General features: G+C 43.9%; 1 protein-coding gene across 4 annotated transcripts in view; it reads left to right on the top strand.

The window, feature by feature from the left end:
- Positions 1–19,622, top strand: part of CDK14 (cyclin dependent kinase 14) — a 551,260-nt gene that overhangs the window by 25,237 nt on the left and 506,401 nt on the right. For all 4 annotated transcript variants that reach the window (XM_056519057.1, XM_056519056.1, XM_056519058.1 and 1 more), the window contains exon 2: positions 13,319–13,350. In XM_056519057.1, coding sequence (XP_056375032.1) covers positions 13,319–13,350 — 32 coding nt within the window. The remainder of the gene's footprint in view (positions 1–13,318; positions 13,351–19,622) is intronic.

The raw sequence follows: 19,622 nt of genomic DNA, 5'->3' as shown, positions 1-19,622 counted from the left end.
TTGACCATAACTGGTTGTGGACTCTCATTCACTTCTAGCAATTGGGATAGCGGAGAAACCAGGCATGTGGTGTTCCAGAACCCTAAAACCACACTGGCGTCACAAACGCATAAGGGTTAATACCATCCGACCCCCGGGGTTAATAACATCAGATCCCACCATTCACACCGCCACACCCGTGGTCCTGCCATACACCCGTGGGTCACCACACATGGCTGACCATCTTATTCCGTATCCCCAGCTCCTTCCTAGCCCACAGCATGGCTCTCCTATCTTATGCCTTGTGCACAACTAATTACTAGGCAATAGAATGGCTCCACCATCTTATTCCTTGTCCCCGACTCATACCTAGCCCACGGCATGGCTCCACCATCTTATTCCTTGTCCCCCACTCATACCTAGCCCACGGCATGGCTCCACCATCTTATTCCTCGTCCCTGACTAATTCCTAGCCCATGGCATGGCTCCACTATCTTATTCCTTGTCCCCCACTAATTCCTAGCCCACGGCATGGCTCCACCATCTTATTCCTTGTCCCCGACTCATACCTAGCCCACGGCATGGCTCCACCATCTTATTCCTTGTCCCCGACTCATAGCTAGCCCACAGCATGGCTCCACCATCTTATTCCTTGTCCCCGACTCATACCTAGCCCACGGCATGGCTCCACCATCTTATTCCTTGTCCCCGACTCATACCTAGCCCACGGCATGGCTCCACCATCTTATTCCTTGTCCCCGACTCATACCTAGCCCACGGCATGGCTCCACCATCTTATTCCTTGTCCCCGACTCATACCTAGCCCACGGCATGGCTCCACCATCTTATTCCTTGTCCCCGACTCATACCTAGCCCACGGCATGGCTCCACCATCTTATTCCTTGTCCCCGACTAATTCCTAGCCCATGGCATGGCTCCACCATCTTATTTCTTATCCCTGACTAATTCCTAGCCCACAACATGTCTCCCCTCTAACTTTTAGTGCTTAGCATGGCCTCTCATCTTATTCCTTGTCCCCAGCATGGCTTTTCATCTCATATTCTGGCCACCATCATGGATTCCTCTCTTCATTCCTGGTACCCCAGCATGGCTCCCACTCTCATTCTCGTGGTCTTCTCGGGAGGTTTCACTGTACTATCATGTTTTTCCCATTGCGATAGATAGATAGATAGATAGATAGATAGATAGATAGATAGATAGATAGATTATATATATATATATATATATATATATATTTTTTTTTATATCTATCTATCTATCTATCTATGTGTACCAATGTAATACTGCAGATAGAAAACCAAATGCCCACTCCCATGTGTCCCATCTTGAGGATCATTTAGCACAAGTGTCCTAGAACATCTCATGGTTATGGCTTAGCAGCCCCGGTGTGAGTGATGCTCTTGTGTATATATCTGCTATAAATAGTTTTCCCGGGCCCGGGATGTGACGACTACACAACGCTATGTTTAGAAGGGCCGTGTTGGGGCTGGCCTCTCTGTGGAACACTTGTTTGAGCCCATTGATGATATTACTTATGCCAAAGTTATGTTGTTACTGAGCGGCCATTTCTAAGGCTGTGCCATAATTCAGTTCTTCAGTTTACTGGGTCCTGGTTGTTGCACTAATGTGTTTTGTAGTTTTTTTGGTGCATAAACGATCATAGGGTCACACAGCTGAACTCAGAATGGGCCTCACACACATTCCGTCATGTTAAAGGGGTTATCCAGGAAAACATTTTTATATAATATATATCTATCTCAACTGGCTCCAGAAAGTTAAACAGATTTGTAGATTACTTCTAATAAAAAAAATCTTAATCCATTCAGTACTTATGAGCTGCTGAAGTAGAGTTGTTCTTTTCTGTCTAAGTGCTCTCTGATGACATGTGTCTCGGGAACCGCCCAGTTTATAAGCAAATCCCCATAGCAAACCTCTTCTACTCTGTGCAGTTCCCGAGACAAGCAGAGATGTCAGCAGAGAGCACTGTTGCCAGATAGAAGACAACAACTCAACTTCAGCAGCTGATAATTATTGAAAAGATTAAGATTTATTAATAGAAGTAATTTACAAATCTGTTTAACTTTCTGGAGCCAGTTGATATATATAATTTTTTTTCCTGGAATACCCCTTTTAATGCTCCACACAATTCTGAATGGAAATCAAGGACTTAATAGGTAATAATGGACATGGCTGGACAATGGTATACAAAGGAAACGTGGTGAACGTTTAAGTATGTAACATGACTCATGGACACGCATGACCACAACACTAAACATCTTTTATGGTCTCAGGGTTGTACTGATTGGATCCTTGCATGTCATTTATCTGGAAATGTCCCACAGGGACCATGAACAATGCGGTGACATGGTTGTAAGTGAAGTGTGATGTTTCATGGATTGAAACCTTTGAAACTGTGAGTCAGAGGGGGCTCACACAGTAGTTAGGAATGGTTTAACTTATTTTTTAAAGGGGTACTCCGGTGCTTAGACATCTTATCCCCTATCCAAAGGATAGGGGATAAGATGCCTGATCGCAGGAGTCCCGCTGCTGGGGACCCCCGTGATCTTGCACGCGGCACCCCGTTTGTAATCAGTCTGATTACCGGTGACAACAGGGCTGACGGCGTGTGACGTCACGCCTCCGCCCCCGTGTGATGTCATGCTCCACCCCTCAATGCAAGCCTACGGTAGGGGGTTTGATAGCTGTCACGCCCCCTCCCATAGACTTGCATTGAGGGAAGGAGCGTGAGGTTACACGGGGGCGGAGGCGTGACGTCACACGCCGCCGGCCCCGTGATCGACAGTAATCAGACCCGGAGCAAACACGCTCCGGGGACTGATTACAAACTGGGTGCCGCGTGCAAGATCACGGGGGTCCCCATCGGTGGGACTCCCGCGATCAGGCATCTTATCCCCTATCCTTTGGATAGGGGAAAAGATGTGTAAGCACCGGAGAACCCCTTTAACTCTCTGGGGAAGATTTGGAGATCTTGAGCAGAGGAACAGTGGAGAAGATGACTATAGCAACCAATCCGATTCCAGCTTTTATTATTATTATTATTATTATTATTATTATTATTATAAATGTTTTTTTTTTTTTTTTTAGGCCTTTTTAACTCAATGACGTACATTTACATCATGGGGTTGATAAGGATGTATGGAGAAAGCAGCCGCCCTTTAGTAGGGATGTCCCGATAGGGATACTGGTATCGGGACCATACTGGACATTTGCACGAGTACGTGTACTCGTGTAAATGTCCCAGATACCTAATCCGATACCTAGTGTGCGCTCAGCTGCTGAGTGCGCTGCATAACTTGGGTGCGGAGAGTGCAGGCGGCTTACCGCACCTCCGTGATACCTGCCGGCGGGACTTCCAAGCTATGCAGCGCACTCAGGAGCTGAGCGCACATCATAACCGGGTCTCGCATTAACCCCTTTAGACGTCACATTCAAAGTTGATCGCGGCATCTAGAAGTCCTGAGATGTACTGCCGGTTAGCTCAGGGGTGCTGATCGGGATCGCCGCAGTGTAATCGCGGTGTCCCGATCAGCTGTGAGGACGGCCGGAGGTCCCTTACCCTGCTCTGTGCGTCCGATCATGCCAGCCATGGCAGGCAGTAGTAAAGGAGTGCCGATAACCCTGATCAGTGCTATGTTATAGCATTGATCAGTATATGCAATCTACAGATTGCATGTAATAATCCCCTATGGAGACTAAAAAAGTGGGAAAAAAATATTGTTAAAATAATTATGTGAATTTACCCCTTCCCAATAAAAAAATTTTAATCACCCCCCTCTTTCAAAAAATTTTTAATAAAAAAAAAAAAAAAATTTTTAATATAAAAAGCCCTTTTCTCTTAAAAAAACTAAAAAAATTTAACCTTTTTCCCATTTAAAGGGGGGAAAAAAATCAACCCTGTCACATGACATTGGAAAAAAAGTAATTGTACGCGGTCTTAAAAAAAATAAAAAAATGGTATTGGGACATCCCTAGCCTTTAGTGAGAACAGCCCACACATCAGCGGTCCTAGCGCAGGCTTGTTCCTGCAGCCCACAGAATCTTGGAATTTCTCTGGGGGGAGATTTCATAGTGTGAATGGGTCCTTACTGTTTAAATGCCGCTGTCAATGCTGATAACTGTATTTTTAAACACTACCCGCATGTGTCATTGGTGGTGCAGTGGCTAGATTGCTGTGGAAGGCTTTAGCAATAGACCTTCTGGTCTAATGTGGTGACCCAGTACAGAATGTTGTCCTGTCAGGTAAACGTTGCCTCGGACAGTTGTGGTGTATCTGTTCTGGGCCCACTACTCCAGATTACTTTTTTTCTTATGTTTTTTGTTTTGTAAATATGATTATGCAAATGATTTTCAGTGTTTTGATTTTATATTTCTTTTTATAAATTTTAAACACGCCTTTCAGGAGTGATTATGCAGGGTAAACTTTGTGACCCTGACACCCAATGGGAGCCCCCCCTAGTCTGAGTAGTGTAGGTTGAACTGTTGAGCCTTGGAGCATGGTGGATAACACTACCCTGGCGTAACAAACTGTCTATTTGTCACCATTACACTAGCCAGCATACAACAGCCCAGTACACCACACTATATAAACACCATATCATTTTACAATAATCTGTATGAGCAATCAGATTGCTTATACAAGTCCCCTTGGGCAGTGGTCCACAACTCAGTACTCAAGGCCCACCAACATCCCAGGTTTTTTCAGTAACTTCATTGGAATAGTTCAGTAATGTGTAAAGTTGCATATACGATGTCCCTAATTTAAAGTGTCAGTGGGGGCCTCAGAGGTCCCTCATCATTTGTAGCAAAATTCAAACAGTTTGTTTTTAAGACTGGAACCCCTACTATAACCGTACACATTATAATTCACACTTTAGTTGTCACTTAGCATTCCAGGCGAAAATTGGGATATAAGGTTTGGATGTGAGGGCGGGATATGGGGTCGTAAGCGTAGTTGTTTAGGTATGAAGACTCGGCAATGCTGGGTGCTCTGCTAGTACAGTATTAGAGAATAGAAGTAACTGTACTAAGTGGTACTTAATACACCCGGAAAAGAACAATTTGGAGTCACTTCATCATAAAATATTGTATTTATTGGTATGCATTAAAAATCAAATATGTTGAGAGGAAAACGGCATCACAAATATTACAGCGACATCACCCCATGTGGGTATTGGTATGTACAATGTTCACGCATTGATGCAATCATTATTATATTGGAGGCACATTATGCATATGGCACTTTTTTTTGTTATGTTTATGTTATCACATGTTACCCAGAGGGCACCAGTTTAACACATGACCCGCAGCTTGACCAATGGGCCTTGGCCCAGCCCCCCTCTATATAAGGGGGCGGCCATTACAATTCTCTCTCTTCCATCACTTTACTGAGCACAGCAAACACCAGAGATCTCAGTGCAAGTGTCCAGGACCTGGAAGGCCTCAAATCTACAGTCATTCCAGGAAGTCAAGTCTATGTCTGCTGTCACTATCTACAGTCTAGTCTATGTCTGCTGTCACTATCTACAGTCTAGTCTATGTCTGCTGTCACTATCTACAGTCTAGTCTATGTCTGCTGTCACTATCTACAGTCTAGTCTATGTCTGCTGTCACTATCTACAGTCTAGTCTATGTCTGCTGTCACTATCTACAGTCTAGTCTATGTCTGCTGTCACTATCTACAGTCTAGTCTATGTCTGCTGTCACTATCTACAGTCTAGTCTATGTCTGCTGTCACTATCTACAGTCTAGTCTATGTCTGCTGTCACTATCTACAGTCTAGTCTATGTCTGCTGTCACTATCTACAGTCTAGTCTATGTCTGCTGTCACTATCTACAGTCTAGTCTATGTCTGCTGTCACTATCTACAGTCTAGTCTATGTCTGCTGTCACTATCTACAGTCTAGTCTATGTCTGCTGTCACTATCTACAGTCTAGTCTATGTCTGCTGTCACTATCTACAGTCTAGTCAAGCCTCAAGTCAATTATCTAAAGTCTATTACAAGTATAATTGGTCCCAGTCAGCTGCGAGGTCCTTCTGTGTTCCTGGCCACCTCTCTGGGATTCTGGCCTAGCTGTGAAGATAATACCACCTATCCGGCCTCAGTAAAGCCTCTGTTAAACCATAACCTGGTTGTGGACTCTCATTTTCACTGCCTAGCTATTGGAATAGCGGAGATACCGTTTGGGTGGTTCCGGTACCCAAAAAAACACTCCTCTGGCGTCACGAACATTAGGGGTTAATAACACCTTGCCCCTGGGGTTAATACCATCTTGCCCTATCCACCTACACCGCTACACCCCGTGGTTCCGGGGTGTAGCGGTGTAGGTGGATTGATAAGTGTCTACTTATTGACTTATCTACTTCTGACATCCTCCATATAGGTGTTTTGTTTTTTGGTTATGTGGTACTTTAAATAGCATTGTCCAATCCATAAACTAGGGAATGAAGCTGGATCTCCTACAGTCCTAGGTTTTGGATACTAAATTGGTGCATAAGCTTCCAATGCGTAGAAGGCGGCCATGGCGCCCCCTTCAGTAGTGACAGGTGATGCACATAGGTCGCCCACCCCTGATTCTGGCCCTGGGTAAATATGTTTCAGAACTGTATGAAAATCTATTGCAAGAGAGAGTTGGACAGAATTTTTTTATGACATTACAGAAGAGAACGATTTATGGACTCAAAGTAAAATCCTTTTTAATATTTTAGAATGGTGCATTATAGAATAAGAAAACTGTCCCTCCCCCCCCCCCCCAAATAAATCTTATAAATAGGGTCCACATTCTCCTGGATAGATAAACACGCTCTATATCGTAACTGAATAGACATGGCGTATTTTCAGGGCTCGGCTCGTACGGGGTAATGTGCGATGTATCATTTATTCATCCGACACACTAAGCAGTAAACTCCAACATCCCTAATTGAAAGTTAATGCAGATATTGATCGGTTCCCTTTAAAAGCCATCCATATAGCTCCATAATGGTCGGGGCTGGATCGCAGTACAAATCCACTTCTGGAGAATGTCTCCCGCAGTCAGGTCATGTGACCCAGCTGCATCAATGTCATGACAATCATGGCCGCTTCCGTAACGCTAATGCATCCATCAAACCGTCCGCACTAGGTCACGTGATCTGCTGGTTCCTCCATATTCATCGTTTTCAATTGTTCATTCTCAAGCAAGGAGCGGTTAACACTGTCGCAGCCTGGTCGGGTGCAGCATGTAACAATAGGATTCCTATCCTCTGGTTTTAAAGGGGTTCTCCACCATAAGGTGATTTTAGTATGTACCCGGCAGACAGTAATGGACATGCTTAGGAAGGATCTGCGCTTGTCTTTGGGATAAATGGCTATGTTGTGAGATTACCATAATACTGTGGCTAGCTTTTTGTGAACTGGTATTTCCTGTTTGACTTTTCTTTTTTGACTACAAATCCCATATTTCCATTTTCTTCCCTCCCACACATCAGCCACCCCACCCATTGAAACATAAATGAGCTGCATCCATTCAAAAGACCTGTGGTTTTAAATCAGGGTGCCTACAGCTGTATCATCAGATGCAGATAGATCTCTCTCCCACCAAGCGATCGCCCCACCCATTGAAGCAGACAGGCTGCCTGTCATCAGCTGACTAAGTGAGTCAGGTCTCGGCCGCCTGGCACTGTGATGTAACTGCCGCCCGGCTAATGAATATTCATACGTTGTCTTACACTCTGTCTCATCTCGGCCGAGTCCTAGACGATACTGCGCATGCACCCTTACTCCAGCGCTGCCCCGCGCATACGCAGTATCGTCCAGGACTCGGCCGAGATGAGACTGAGAGTGTAAGACATCGTATGAATATTCATTAGCCAGCGATGCTGCGGGCCGGGCGGCGGTTACGTCACAGTGCCAGTTGAAGGCAGTAACCATGCCCGTACCAGTTAGCAGCTAATTTGAATATACCGAAAACCAGCTATAACGGGCGAACGGCGCAGCGGATCCGGGCAAGGTAGGGCTCAAAATGTTCAGCGTCTCCCGCACTATCCACAGGTACCCGTGGATAGTGCGGGACAAAACATATGACCGTTTTTCTTTAAGTACTAGAAGGGTTATCAGCTGCTGTATACTACAGAGAAATTTGAAGTTCTCTTTTGTCTGACCACAGTGCTCTCTACTGACACCTCTGTCTGTGTCAGGAACTGTCCAGAGCAGGAGAGGTTTTCTATGGGGATATGATTCTAATCTGGACAGTTCCTGGCACGGACAGGGGTGTCAGCAGAGAGCACTGTGGTCAGACAGAAAATAAATTCACAAATTTTTGTTTTATACAGCAGCTAATAAGTACTGGAAGGATCTGTTTAACTTTCAGGAACCAGATGATTGGAGAAAATTTGTTTTTTACTTGTTTCCACCGGAATTCCCCTTTAAACTTTGAAGGGTCAACAAAGAGATTAGTGTATTGCAGAGAGGTCCTTGTTCACTCTTCTCTCTCTAACAGACAAAAATCTCCCTCTTGGAAATGTAGAATTTTTGCTCACTGTGTACACCGCTTTGTACCTAGGTAGAAGACAAGTGGCCTAGCTATAGGCAATGCATAACAGGGGCAGAGCAAAGGGGCATGTGGCACTGGCAAGAGCCAGGTCCAGACTGGTTCTAATAGGATTTGGGTCCATCCCTTCTCCTGGGATAGAAAGCTTTGACTAGCAACTTCTTCTGCAATCATTAATTTGACCATAATTTGACCAAACGAACATTTCTTCTTTTACTATACACAGAAGAATGATAAAGTGTACCTGTCACCAAACTAAACTTTTAATATATTGTTCCTTATGTAATTATAAGACACTTTGCTATTTACTTGCTGTTAAATTTCTCGACCTTTTTTTTAATATGTTTTTAATGTGATTGATAAAACTGCCACTAGGTGGCTCGGTTCTGTTCCCTGCGCAAGTCAAACAGTTAGTTTGGTCTCCTCCCAGCCTGGCAGGAGACCAAACTCAGGAAGTGCATGCAGGGCATGGGGAGGCACAGCTCTCGCAGGCTTCAGTGACGTTGCACCTGCTGGGGAACGCCCACTTTTTCATGCTGGGAGCTCAGACAATGTGAGTAAGGTGAAAGGTATGATACACAGCTTTTTAAAGCTCAGATTTTTTTTTTAGGGCAGGTGGAGTGTTAGGAGTAGTTAGGGAAAATATTCTGAGATAGTTTAGAAAATGTATGGTTTGATGACGAGTACTCTTTTTTTTTTTTTTTTTTATCTTTTTACACTTTGTAAGACCTCAGTGTATGAAATGAAGTAATGCAATGTACATACATATGTGGTGAGCCGGAAGAGTAGTGGTATAGGAGTGTTGCAATGATGCTACAGGGTCTGGTGGTATTAACCCTTGGTTTGTCGTGACGCCAGGGTGAAGTTGTTTTGTATAGAAGGCCCTGCCGAGAACCGGTCCACAAACGGCAGGATAATAAACGGAATGTCCACAATGGATTTTATGAGATAACTGGAACTTTTACTGAACTTCTTATGCCAACAGTCTTTACAATTAAAACAGTTTCTCTTGAGATAACCGGGATGCAGGTTCTTCACAGGTTTTGCTGGGACTAATAGTCTTGAGACTTAAGCAGGCCACTGTGCTACTAATAATTGGGTTTGAGTTGAATAGTAGTCACAAAGAATTTGTAGATAGAGCTTTATAACTCACTGTTTTAGTGGCTGCTGGTTCTAGTTGCAATTGTGCTTGACTTAGTATTGCTGAAGTGTACGGGATGATGAGCAGGAACCAAGAAAAGAGAATTTAGTGACTTCAGCCCCTTATATACTAGGGGGGCTGGACTAATCCCATTGGTTGCAAAGCCTGTAGGTCCTGAACCCAGTGAACTCTAGGTACATTACATGACATCCTCACATGACCCAGGAATGTCCTAAACATTTGTACAACCTCTATATACATATTGTACAATATTCAGAAACACATTTATATGAGGCGAACAAGGGGCAAGCCCTGCAGGAGAGCCCTGTAGAATCGAGGGACTCTAACTGAGGGGACTTAAGACAGGGACAGGACAAGGTCCTGTACCGGGACACCACACATACATACAGTACCTCATTCCCATTAAAGGGGTTATTCAGGAATAGAAAAAAACAGAACTAATTTCTTTCAAAAACTGCTCCCAGTCTGTCTCCAGGTTGGTTGTGGTTTTGCAGCTCAGTTCCATTGAAATGAATGGAGCCAAGTTGTAATACCAGACCCAACCTGGAGACAGAAAGGAAGGGGTTTTTCAAAGAAAATAGCTCTGTTTTTCTTTTCCTGGATTAACCCTTTTAATGCAATAAGTAAACCTTTCACTCTCAGCAATCCGACAATACTCCTCTTACTATTACACCTCAAGTAAGTTTTTTTTGTTTTTCTGACACTGAGCTTTTTTATTTTTTTTTTTGACAACCCCTTTTAATTTTTTTATTTTAGATTGTGATTCCCCCAATGGAGGAACGTATGCAATGATAAGCTCTGTACAGTGCTGTGGAATATGTTGGTGCTACATGAGTAAAGATATTTTTGAAATCCTCACAGAACTTTAAAGGGGTACTCTCATGCAGCACCCACCTCTGGGAACTGCACGCAGTGCTGAAGCCTCAGAGTCTGCCAGGTCACAACTACAGGGCCGGAGTATCGTAACGAACAACTCCGCCCTCATGTGACATCACGCCCCGCCCCCGCAATGCAAATCTATGGTAGGGGGTTTGACGGCCGTCACACCCCCTCCCATAGACTTGCATTGCGAGGCATGACGTCCCACAGAGCGGAGTCGTGAAGTCACGATACTCCAGCCCTGTAATCGTGACCCGGCAGACTCCGAGGCTGCAGCACTGCGTGCAGCTCCCAGAGGTGGGTGCTGCATGCGAGATAGTGGGGCTCCCCAGCAGCAAGACCCCCACGATCAGACATCTTATCCCTATCCTTTGGATAGGGGATAAGATGTCTTGGGGCCGGAGTACCCCTTTAAGGCTATGTTTACACGGTGGAATGTCCGCCTGTAAAATTTCATAGACGGCAATGCATTTCCGAGCACGTTCTGCAGAAAGAATTGACTTGTCAATTCTTCCTGCGGGGGGCCGAAATTGTAGAAAGATTGTAGCCTGGTGCAGGTCTAGAATTTTGTTTCTGGTGTCCTTCGACAGCTCTTTGGTTTTGGCCATAGTGGAGTTTGGAGTGTGACTGTTTGAACTTATCAGTATAAAAGACACCTGACCACAACCTCAAACAGGTGACATTAATACAGGTAACGAGTGGAGGACAGAGGAGACTCTTAAAGAAGAAGTTACAGGTCTGTGAGAGCCAGAAATCTTGCTTGTTTGTAGGTGACCAAATACTTTATTTTCCACCATAATTTAAATTTCCACCATCATTTTTAATTCTTAAAAAAAAAATAAAAAATCAGACAATGTGATTTTATGGATTTTTTTTTTCTCATTCTGTCTCTCATAGTTGAGGTATACCTATGATTAAAATTACAGCCCCTCTCATCTTTTTAAAGGGGTACTCCCGTGGAAAACTTTATTTTTATTTTTTTTATCAACTGGTGCCAGAAAGTTAAACAGATTTGTAAATTACTTCTATTAAAAAATCTTAATCCTTCCAGTACTTTTTAGGGGCTGTATACTACAGAGAAAATGCTTTACTTTTTAGATTTCTCTGATGTCATGACCACAGTGCTCTCTGCTGACCTCTGCTGTCCATTTTAGGAAATGTCCAGAGCAGGAGAAAATCCCCATAGCAAACATATGCTGCTCTGGACAGTTCCTAAAATGGACAGCAGAGGTCAGCAGAGAGCACTGTGGTCGTGACATCAGAGAAATCTAAAAAGTAAAGCATTTTCTCTGTAGTATACAGCCCCTAAAAAGTACTGGAAGGATTAAGATTTTTTAATAGAAGTAATTTACAAATCTGTTTAACTTTCTGGCACCAGTTGATTTAAAAAAAAAAGAAGAACTTGCACAATTGGTGGCTGGATAAATATTTTATTGCCCCACTGTATATGTACATACGTGTCCAGGCAGAGTTGCCATAGGCCCATAGCTAACTAAAGTGTACGATGTGGCCATCTTATGGTAGAATGCCTTGTCCAGCTCTCTGATTTTCACAATTGCTCTGTAACCCTTTGCATGCACATGGTTGTCCAGTCTGTACACAACTCCGCCTAACAGTGGGGGGTACTTAGGGTTGATGGGAACTAGAGATGAGCGAACTTACACTAAATTCGATTCGTCACGAACTTCTCAGCTCGGCGGTTGCTGACTTATCCTGCATAAATTAGTTCAGCTTTCCGGTGCTCCGGTGGGCTGGAAAAGGTGGATACAGTCCTAGGAAAGAGTCTCCTAGGACTGTATCCACCTTTTCCAGCCCACCGGAGCACCTGAAAGCTGAACTAATTTATGCAGGAAAAGCCATCAACTGCCGAGCTGAGAAGTTCGTGAGGAATCAAATTTACTGTAAGTTCGCTCATCTCTAATGGGAACATGTGGAATCTGAGTTTGCTTCCATATGCATATTCTTTGAAATGCTGATCATTAGACATGTGCAGAACCCAAAAAATTTTTTTATTTTTTTTGTTCGTTTTCTAAAAATTTTCGGTTCTGTGAATATTCGGAATGCTGTGCATTCGTCATATTCGTTTTTCGGATGCATCCGCGAAATTTGTTTTTCGTTTTCGGATGCATTCGTCAATAACATCGAATGCATTTGTTAATTCCGATCTTTCGTTATATCTGTAAAATTCGTTAAATTTACCATTCGTTACCATTGGTTTCACTTGCTGATCCTGTTTTGTAATAAATAGCAGGTGTTACCTTAGGATTCTTGTTGTTTTCACCTTTTTTTGCAGTTTTCTCTTTAGGAAGTTAAGTTTTCCTCAGGTAAACCCAATGGAAAAAAATTAATTCCTTACATTCGGTTTACTGATAACGAATGCAATCGTTAACTGTATATTCGTATTCTTTTTTGGAAATATTTTTTTTTTTTTTTTTTACGTGCATTCGGATTGTAACAAACACCCGAAAACGGGAAAATTCGTTAAGTTTAGTATTCGTTCCGAAACGAATTGCACATGTCTACTGATCATACTAGATCAGTGTTTCCCATCCAGGGTGCCTCCAGCTGTTGCAAAACTACAACTCCCAGCATGCCCGGACAGCCAACGGCTGTCCGGGCATGCTGGGAGTTGTAGTTTTGCAACAGATGGAGCCACGCTGTTTGGGAAACATACGCCTAGGTTTCTTGGCTTTGTCTCTAACATTTTTTATTTTTTTTTTCTCTCCACAGCTTTGAAGAAGGACGAGAACACCATTGATGAGGTATTGATTTATCGCTTTATATTATAATGTATGCACATTTCTTGCATTGATCCTTGTATCTCACTTATCACCTTTAATGTTCCCCCGGAGCCGGGTAATTAGTTGGCGTTTGCTTTCCTATAGATTAGAATTGTCATAAAGCGCAGGACCTGCTATAGTCACAATTTATTGATGTATAGGTATAATTTCGGTATATATGGGCATACACAGTCACTGCAGCACAGTGGGCCCCCTGTTGTGGTTAGGGATCGACCGATATCGTTTTTTTTAGGGCCGATACCGATAATCGGTGGAGGTTAGGGCCGATAGCCGATAACTTATACCGATATTCCTGTAAAAGTTATCGGCTATTTATCCCCCCGCGGCACCGCTGCAGATCATTGATTTAAAGCGGGCGCTTTAAATCAATGCACTGCAGTGGCTTTTGCGGTGCCATAGGCCGCCGCCGCCACCACCACCCGCTTCTCTCCCCCTACCTGTCAGGGTGGTCCGGGCAATCCATCCATCCTTCCTGTAGTGTCCGGCGACATTCCGGGTGGAGGGTGAACCGGTCCGGGCTGTCCTTCTTCTCCGGGGTTCATCTTCTCCACTCCGGGCAGGCTCCGGCCTAGTAATGCAGCATAGACGCCGCTGCGCAGTGACGCCCGTGCGCAGCGACGCACCTGACGTCGCGGCGTAGCGGTGTCTATGCAGCGTACTAGGCCGGAGCCTGCCCGGAGTGGAGGAGAGGACCCCCGAAGAAGGACAGCCCGGACCGGTTCACCCTCCACCCGGAATGCTGCCGGACACTACCGGAAGGATGGATGGCCGGACCACCCCCATTACGAGTAAGTTTAAAAATTTTTTTATTGACTCGGAGGGTGGGGGAGGGGTTCGACCGGTATAGCGGTATGGGCAAAAATCCATACCGTGGGAGAAAAAGAAAAACGGTATCCGGTTCATACCGGTATACCGCCCAGCACTACGGTGGGGGGTGCGACGCGGTGCGGTGGGTCGAGGGGGCGGTCGTGGTGCAGCGGGTCGGTGGGACCGTCGTGGTGCGGGGCATTATCGGCTTATCGGCAAGGTAATTGCCGATACCGATAATGCCCAAAATCGTGATTATCAGCCATACCTATAATCGGTCAATCCCTAGTGGTGGTAGTACCTGGCATTGGTGAGTGTGTATGTGTCGGTACTGCAGTGAACCGGTTGTGGTGCACCATCCCGCGCTGCTGTAACTTCGTTCTGCTGATCAGGACAAGGACCCCTGCTGATTCCTCTGTTGGTCCTCCTGGAAATCGATGAATTGATCAACAACTGGTTGTTACTGTGGTGTCCCGTAACCGTATTACATACCGTACCTTGTATGGTGGTCCCCAAAGTCAGTTACTACTCTCAGGTAGGGTCCCCCAGGTGGGACAGCCCCTAGTCGCTTCTCTTCTTTTCTAATTTTACAATTTATGTGTACATATTTTAATAATAATGTATATTTAATATAATGTATAGTATACTTACCTTGTTAGCGTCGCAGGACCTTCAGTCATGTGACTATGTTAATTCCTCTATGGTATGTTGGAGGACCTTTGGAGGTCCTTGGGTCACATGTTTACCCTTAAAGGTGTATTCCACCCCTAGACATCTTATCCCCTATCCAAAGGATAGGGGATAAGATGTCAGATCACCGCGGTCCCACTGCTGGGGAGCCCCGGGATCCCCGCTGCGGCACTGCGCTATCATTACAGCACAGAGCGAGTTCGCTCTGCACGTAATGATGGGCAGTACAGGGGCCGGAGCATCGTTACGTCATGGCTCCGCCCCTTGCGACGTCATGTCCCGCCCCTTTCAATACAAGTCTATGGGAGGGGGCGTGGTGGTCATCACGCCCCCTCCCATAGACTTGCATTAAGGGGACGGTCCGTGATGTCATGAGGGGCGGAGCCATGACGTCACGCTGCTCCGTCCCCCGTATCGCCCGTCATTACGCACAGAGTGAACTCGCTCTGTGCTGTAATGATGGCAGGGTGCCGCAGCTTAAGGTCCCAACCACTGTCAATCTCTAAGAGACTTTGCATGTATAGAGACTGTTCCGGTTATGAAGCTTGCATAAAATCTTCAGTAATGTTCCGACTGTTTTCAGCAAACTCTCTGGTTGTGGACATTCTATTATTCTATACCTCCTTATCGCTCTAGGGAAGAGTGGCGGTAGGACAAGCATTACAGAGGAGCCCTCACCCTGGCGTCTCGAATAGAAAGGGTTAACCAGACACCCATTAGTCACCGCACAGCTACCCCCCATATACCCTACTCCCCTAGGCTATCACATTGCCATTTTCCTTGTGAATAGGGTGTATTCCTTCCCAGTCTGATCCTGTCATCTCTGATTGGACAGTATTAAAGGGGGTACATTTTATTTATTTTCAAATCAACTGGTTCCAGATAGTTATACAGATTTGTAAATTACTTCTATTAAAAAATCTTAATCCTTCCAGTACTTATTAGCTGCTGCATGCTCCACAGGAAGTGAAGTTGTTTTTTTCATTCTGACCACAGTGCTCTCTGCTGACACCTCTGTCCATGTCAGGAACTGTCCAGAGTAGGAACAAATCCCCATAACAAACCTCTTCTGCTCTGGACAGTTCCAGACACGGACAGAGGTGTCAGCAGAGAGCACTGTGGTCAGACTGGAAAGAACTACACAACTTCCTCTGGAGCATACAGCAGCTGAAAAGTACTGGAAGGATTTTCCTCTACTCCGTACAGTTCCTAAAATGGACAGAGATGTCAGCAGAGAGCACTAGTTGATTTGAAAAAGAAAATAAAAAGAAATTGTTTTACACTGGAATATCCCTTTTAAACTGTATACGGGCAAGCCCTGTTGACACGGGATCTATTTAAAGGGGCACTGCAGTGTTTGCAAACTTATCCTCTAGCCAAAGAATAGGGGAAAAAAGTCTGATTGCAGGGGGTCCGACCAATTGGACCCCCACAATCTCCACTGAACACTGATTGTAGTGAGGTCAGTTAACCATATAATGTGTATGGGAGTGTCCTGATAGCAGATGTCTTGGAAAAGGAAAGGTCAAAATCTTAAAGGGGTACTCCGGTGGAATTTATTTTTTTATTCAACTGGTACCAGAAAGTTAAACAGATTTGTAAATGACTTCTATTAAAAAATCTTTACCCTTCCAGTACTTTTTACCAGCTGTATACTACAGAGGAAATTCTTTTCTTTTTTAATTTATTTTTTGTCTTTTTATTTTTTTTTTTTTTTTTGCTCTCTGCTGACACCTGATGCTCATATCAGGTACTGTCCAGAGCAGGAGAAAATCCCCATTGCAAACCTTTGCTGCTCTGGACAATTCCTGACACGGACAGAGGTGTCAGCAGAGAGCCCTGTGGACAAGACAAAAAAGAAATTAAAAAAAGAGAAGCATTTCCTCTGTAGCATACAGCTGCTAAAAAGTACTGGAAGGGTAAAGATTTTAATATGTCATTTACAAATCTGTTTAACTTTCTGGCACCAGTTGATTTAAAAAATAAATAAATAAATAAATATGTTTTCCACCAGAGTACCCCTTTAACCTGTACAATCCTTCCCCCCCCCCCTTCTCAAAAGGGGTAAGCCCGCCCCTGAGGTGTCTGGTAGACACTAATCCCCACATGCCCTCTTGACCGGGCCATATGTATATGTAGTACATGTTCAGACAGGGGATAAGTGTCTGATCACAGAGGGAGTCTGTCCATTGGGACCCCCACAATCTCTGGAACGGCACCTGAATCTTCCCGTACTACATTGGGATCGGTTTGGGTAACAAGGTCAGTTTCTGTGTTTGGGTTGATAAATAAGGCAAGATTTCCTTTGCAGAGATCCATTCATATGAACGTTTTATTATATTTCCATTAACAGAAATCTCTGAGCAGTGCCAAAGGGGTTTTAGATCTATAAAGCCGTTCAATCTGCCCGAGATCACAAGTTCATTATGGCTTAAAGGGGTATTCCAGGCAAAAAAAATTTTAATATATCAACTGGCTCCGGAAAGTTAAACAGATTTGTAAATTACTTCTATTAAAAAATCTTAATCCTTCCAATAGTTATTAGCTTCTGAAGTTGATTTGCTGGTTTCTGTCTAACTGCTTTCTGATGACTCGCGTCCCGGGAGCTGTCCACCTCCTATGGGGATATTCTCCCATCATGCACAGCTCCCGTGACGTGACATCATCATTGAGCAGTTGGACAGAAAACTTCAGAAGCTAATAACTATTGGAAGGATTAAGATTTTTTAATAGAAGTAATTTACAAATCTGTTTAACTTTCCGGAGCCAGCTGAAATATAAAAAAAAGTTTTTGCATGGAATACCCCTTTAATTCTCCTTCAGATTGGTTTGTCCCAATCTAACTCCATAAAATACATAATTTACATGTTTAATAGCTGACTGGCATTGATCTTACATTGCACGCATATTAGATCAGTGTTTCCCATCCAGTGTGCCTCCAGATGTTGCAAAACTACAACTCCCAGCATGCCCGGACAGCCAACGGCTGTCCGGGCATGCTGGGAGTTGTAGTTTTGCAACATCTGGCGTGCCACAGTTTGGTGGTCACCGTTGGAGGTTGTAGTTAGGAGTTGTAGTTTTGCAACAGCTGGAGGCACATTGATTGGGAAACACTGTATTAGATGATTGGTTTATCAATATATCATCTAGTGTAGGGTAGTGGTTAAAGGGGTTATCCAGGAATATAAAAACAGAGCTAATTTCTTTTAAAAACCACTCCCTGTCGGTCTCCAGGTTGGGTGTGGTTCTGCAGCTGAGTTCCATTTGAAGTGAATGGAGCATAGTTGTAGTACCACACCCAACCTGGAGACAGACGGGGAACAGTTTTTGAAAGAAATAAGCTCTGTGTTTTATATATATATATATCAACTGGTTCCAGAAAGTTAAACAGATTTGTAAATTACTTCTATTAAAAAATCTTTATCCTTTCAGTACTTATTAGCTTCTGAAGTTAAGGTTGTTCTTTTCTGTCTAATTGCTCTCTGATGACACGTGTCTCGGGAACCGCCCAGTTTAGAAGCAAATCCCCATAGCAAACCTCTTCTAAACAGGGTGGTTCCCGAGACAGGTGTCATCAGAGAGCACTTAGACAGAAAAGAACAACCTTAACTACAGAAGCTCATAAGTACTGAAAGGATTAAGATTTTTTTTAATAGAAGTCATTTATAAATCTGTTTAACTTTCTGGAACCAGTTGATAAATAAATAAAAAGTTTTTTCCTGGAATACCCCTTTAAGGAAAGTTGTTTTATAAAGTAGGATGCACTCATACAATCACAAATACTCCTTCTTTTTAAAGTGTCACATATTTGGTTTCCTCACACTCGGGCGGATGCGTTACATCGCACGTCCGGGCCTTCAGAGATTTTTCAAAACCTGTCCAGAAAAGTTGCTGAGTTGCCCATAGCAACCAATCAGATCACTACTTTCACTTTTGAAAAGGCCTCTGAAAAATGAAAGAAGCGATCTGATTGGTTGCTATGGGCAACTCAGCAACTTTTCCTCTGGACAGGTTTTGATAAATCTCCTCCATTTTCTTTCAGCCGTCAAGAAGATTAGTATGGGGAGCGTTCCGGGCGCAGATGTCCCCGATTTTGTTCCCGTAAACAAATTTAGGTTTACTAAATCAGGAACTAAGTGGTTAATCTCCCTAACCCAACACTTGCCCCGACCACTGGGGGTCTATGGAGCACAGGGTCTTTGCTTGCATTTGAGGCACAAATGACCAGACTGAAGACTACAGAGGGGAGACATAGTACTGTGTGTGTGTATATACATTTATATGTGTGTATGCACATATATTTATATTATTATTATGTATTATAGTTTTTATATATTTTATGGTTATACACTTAAAGGGTCGCTGTCAGATTCAAAAACTTCTTATATGTTGTACATCTTGGAAAAACATTAACCTTTCTAATATAGTTCATATAAATAAATTTTAGCTCCTTTTTTATAGAAATCATGGCTTATAAAGAACGACCACTAGGGGTCCCCAAATCATCTAGAACATAATCCTGTCTGGCTGTCACATCATATTTGTCCCAGCTAAAGCCCAGGCTGGGACAAAGTCCAGGAAGTGAGAGTGGGACAATCACATCTTTTGTGCTCACTCCTGTCCTATCAGACTGCAGCATGAAAACAGAGAGGAGGGGGTTACAGAGCAGCCTGCAGTGATTGGATGAAGAGACTCAGATTTCTGAAGCTTCTTTGTGTTGGAGTGTTGAATGCATA

This window comes from Hyla sarda, chromosome 5, assembly GCF_029499605.1.
Source record: "Hyla sarda isolate aHylSar1 chromosome 5, aHylSar1.hap1, whole genome shotgun sequence".
In the NCBI taxonomy this organism is placed as follows: domain Eukaryota; kingdom Metazoa; phylum Chordata; class Amphibia; order Anura; family Hylidae; genus Hyla; species Hyla sarda.
The sequence above is the reverse complement of the archived record's forward strand: the minus strand, read 5'-3'. Positions and strand labels throughout refer to the sequence as shown.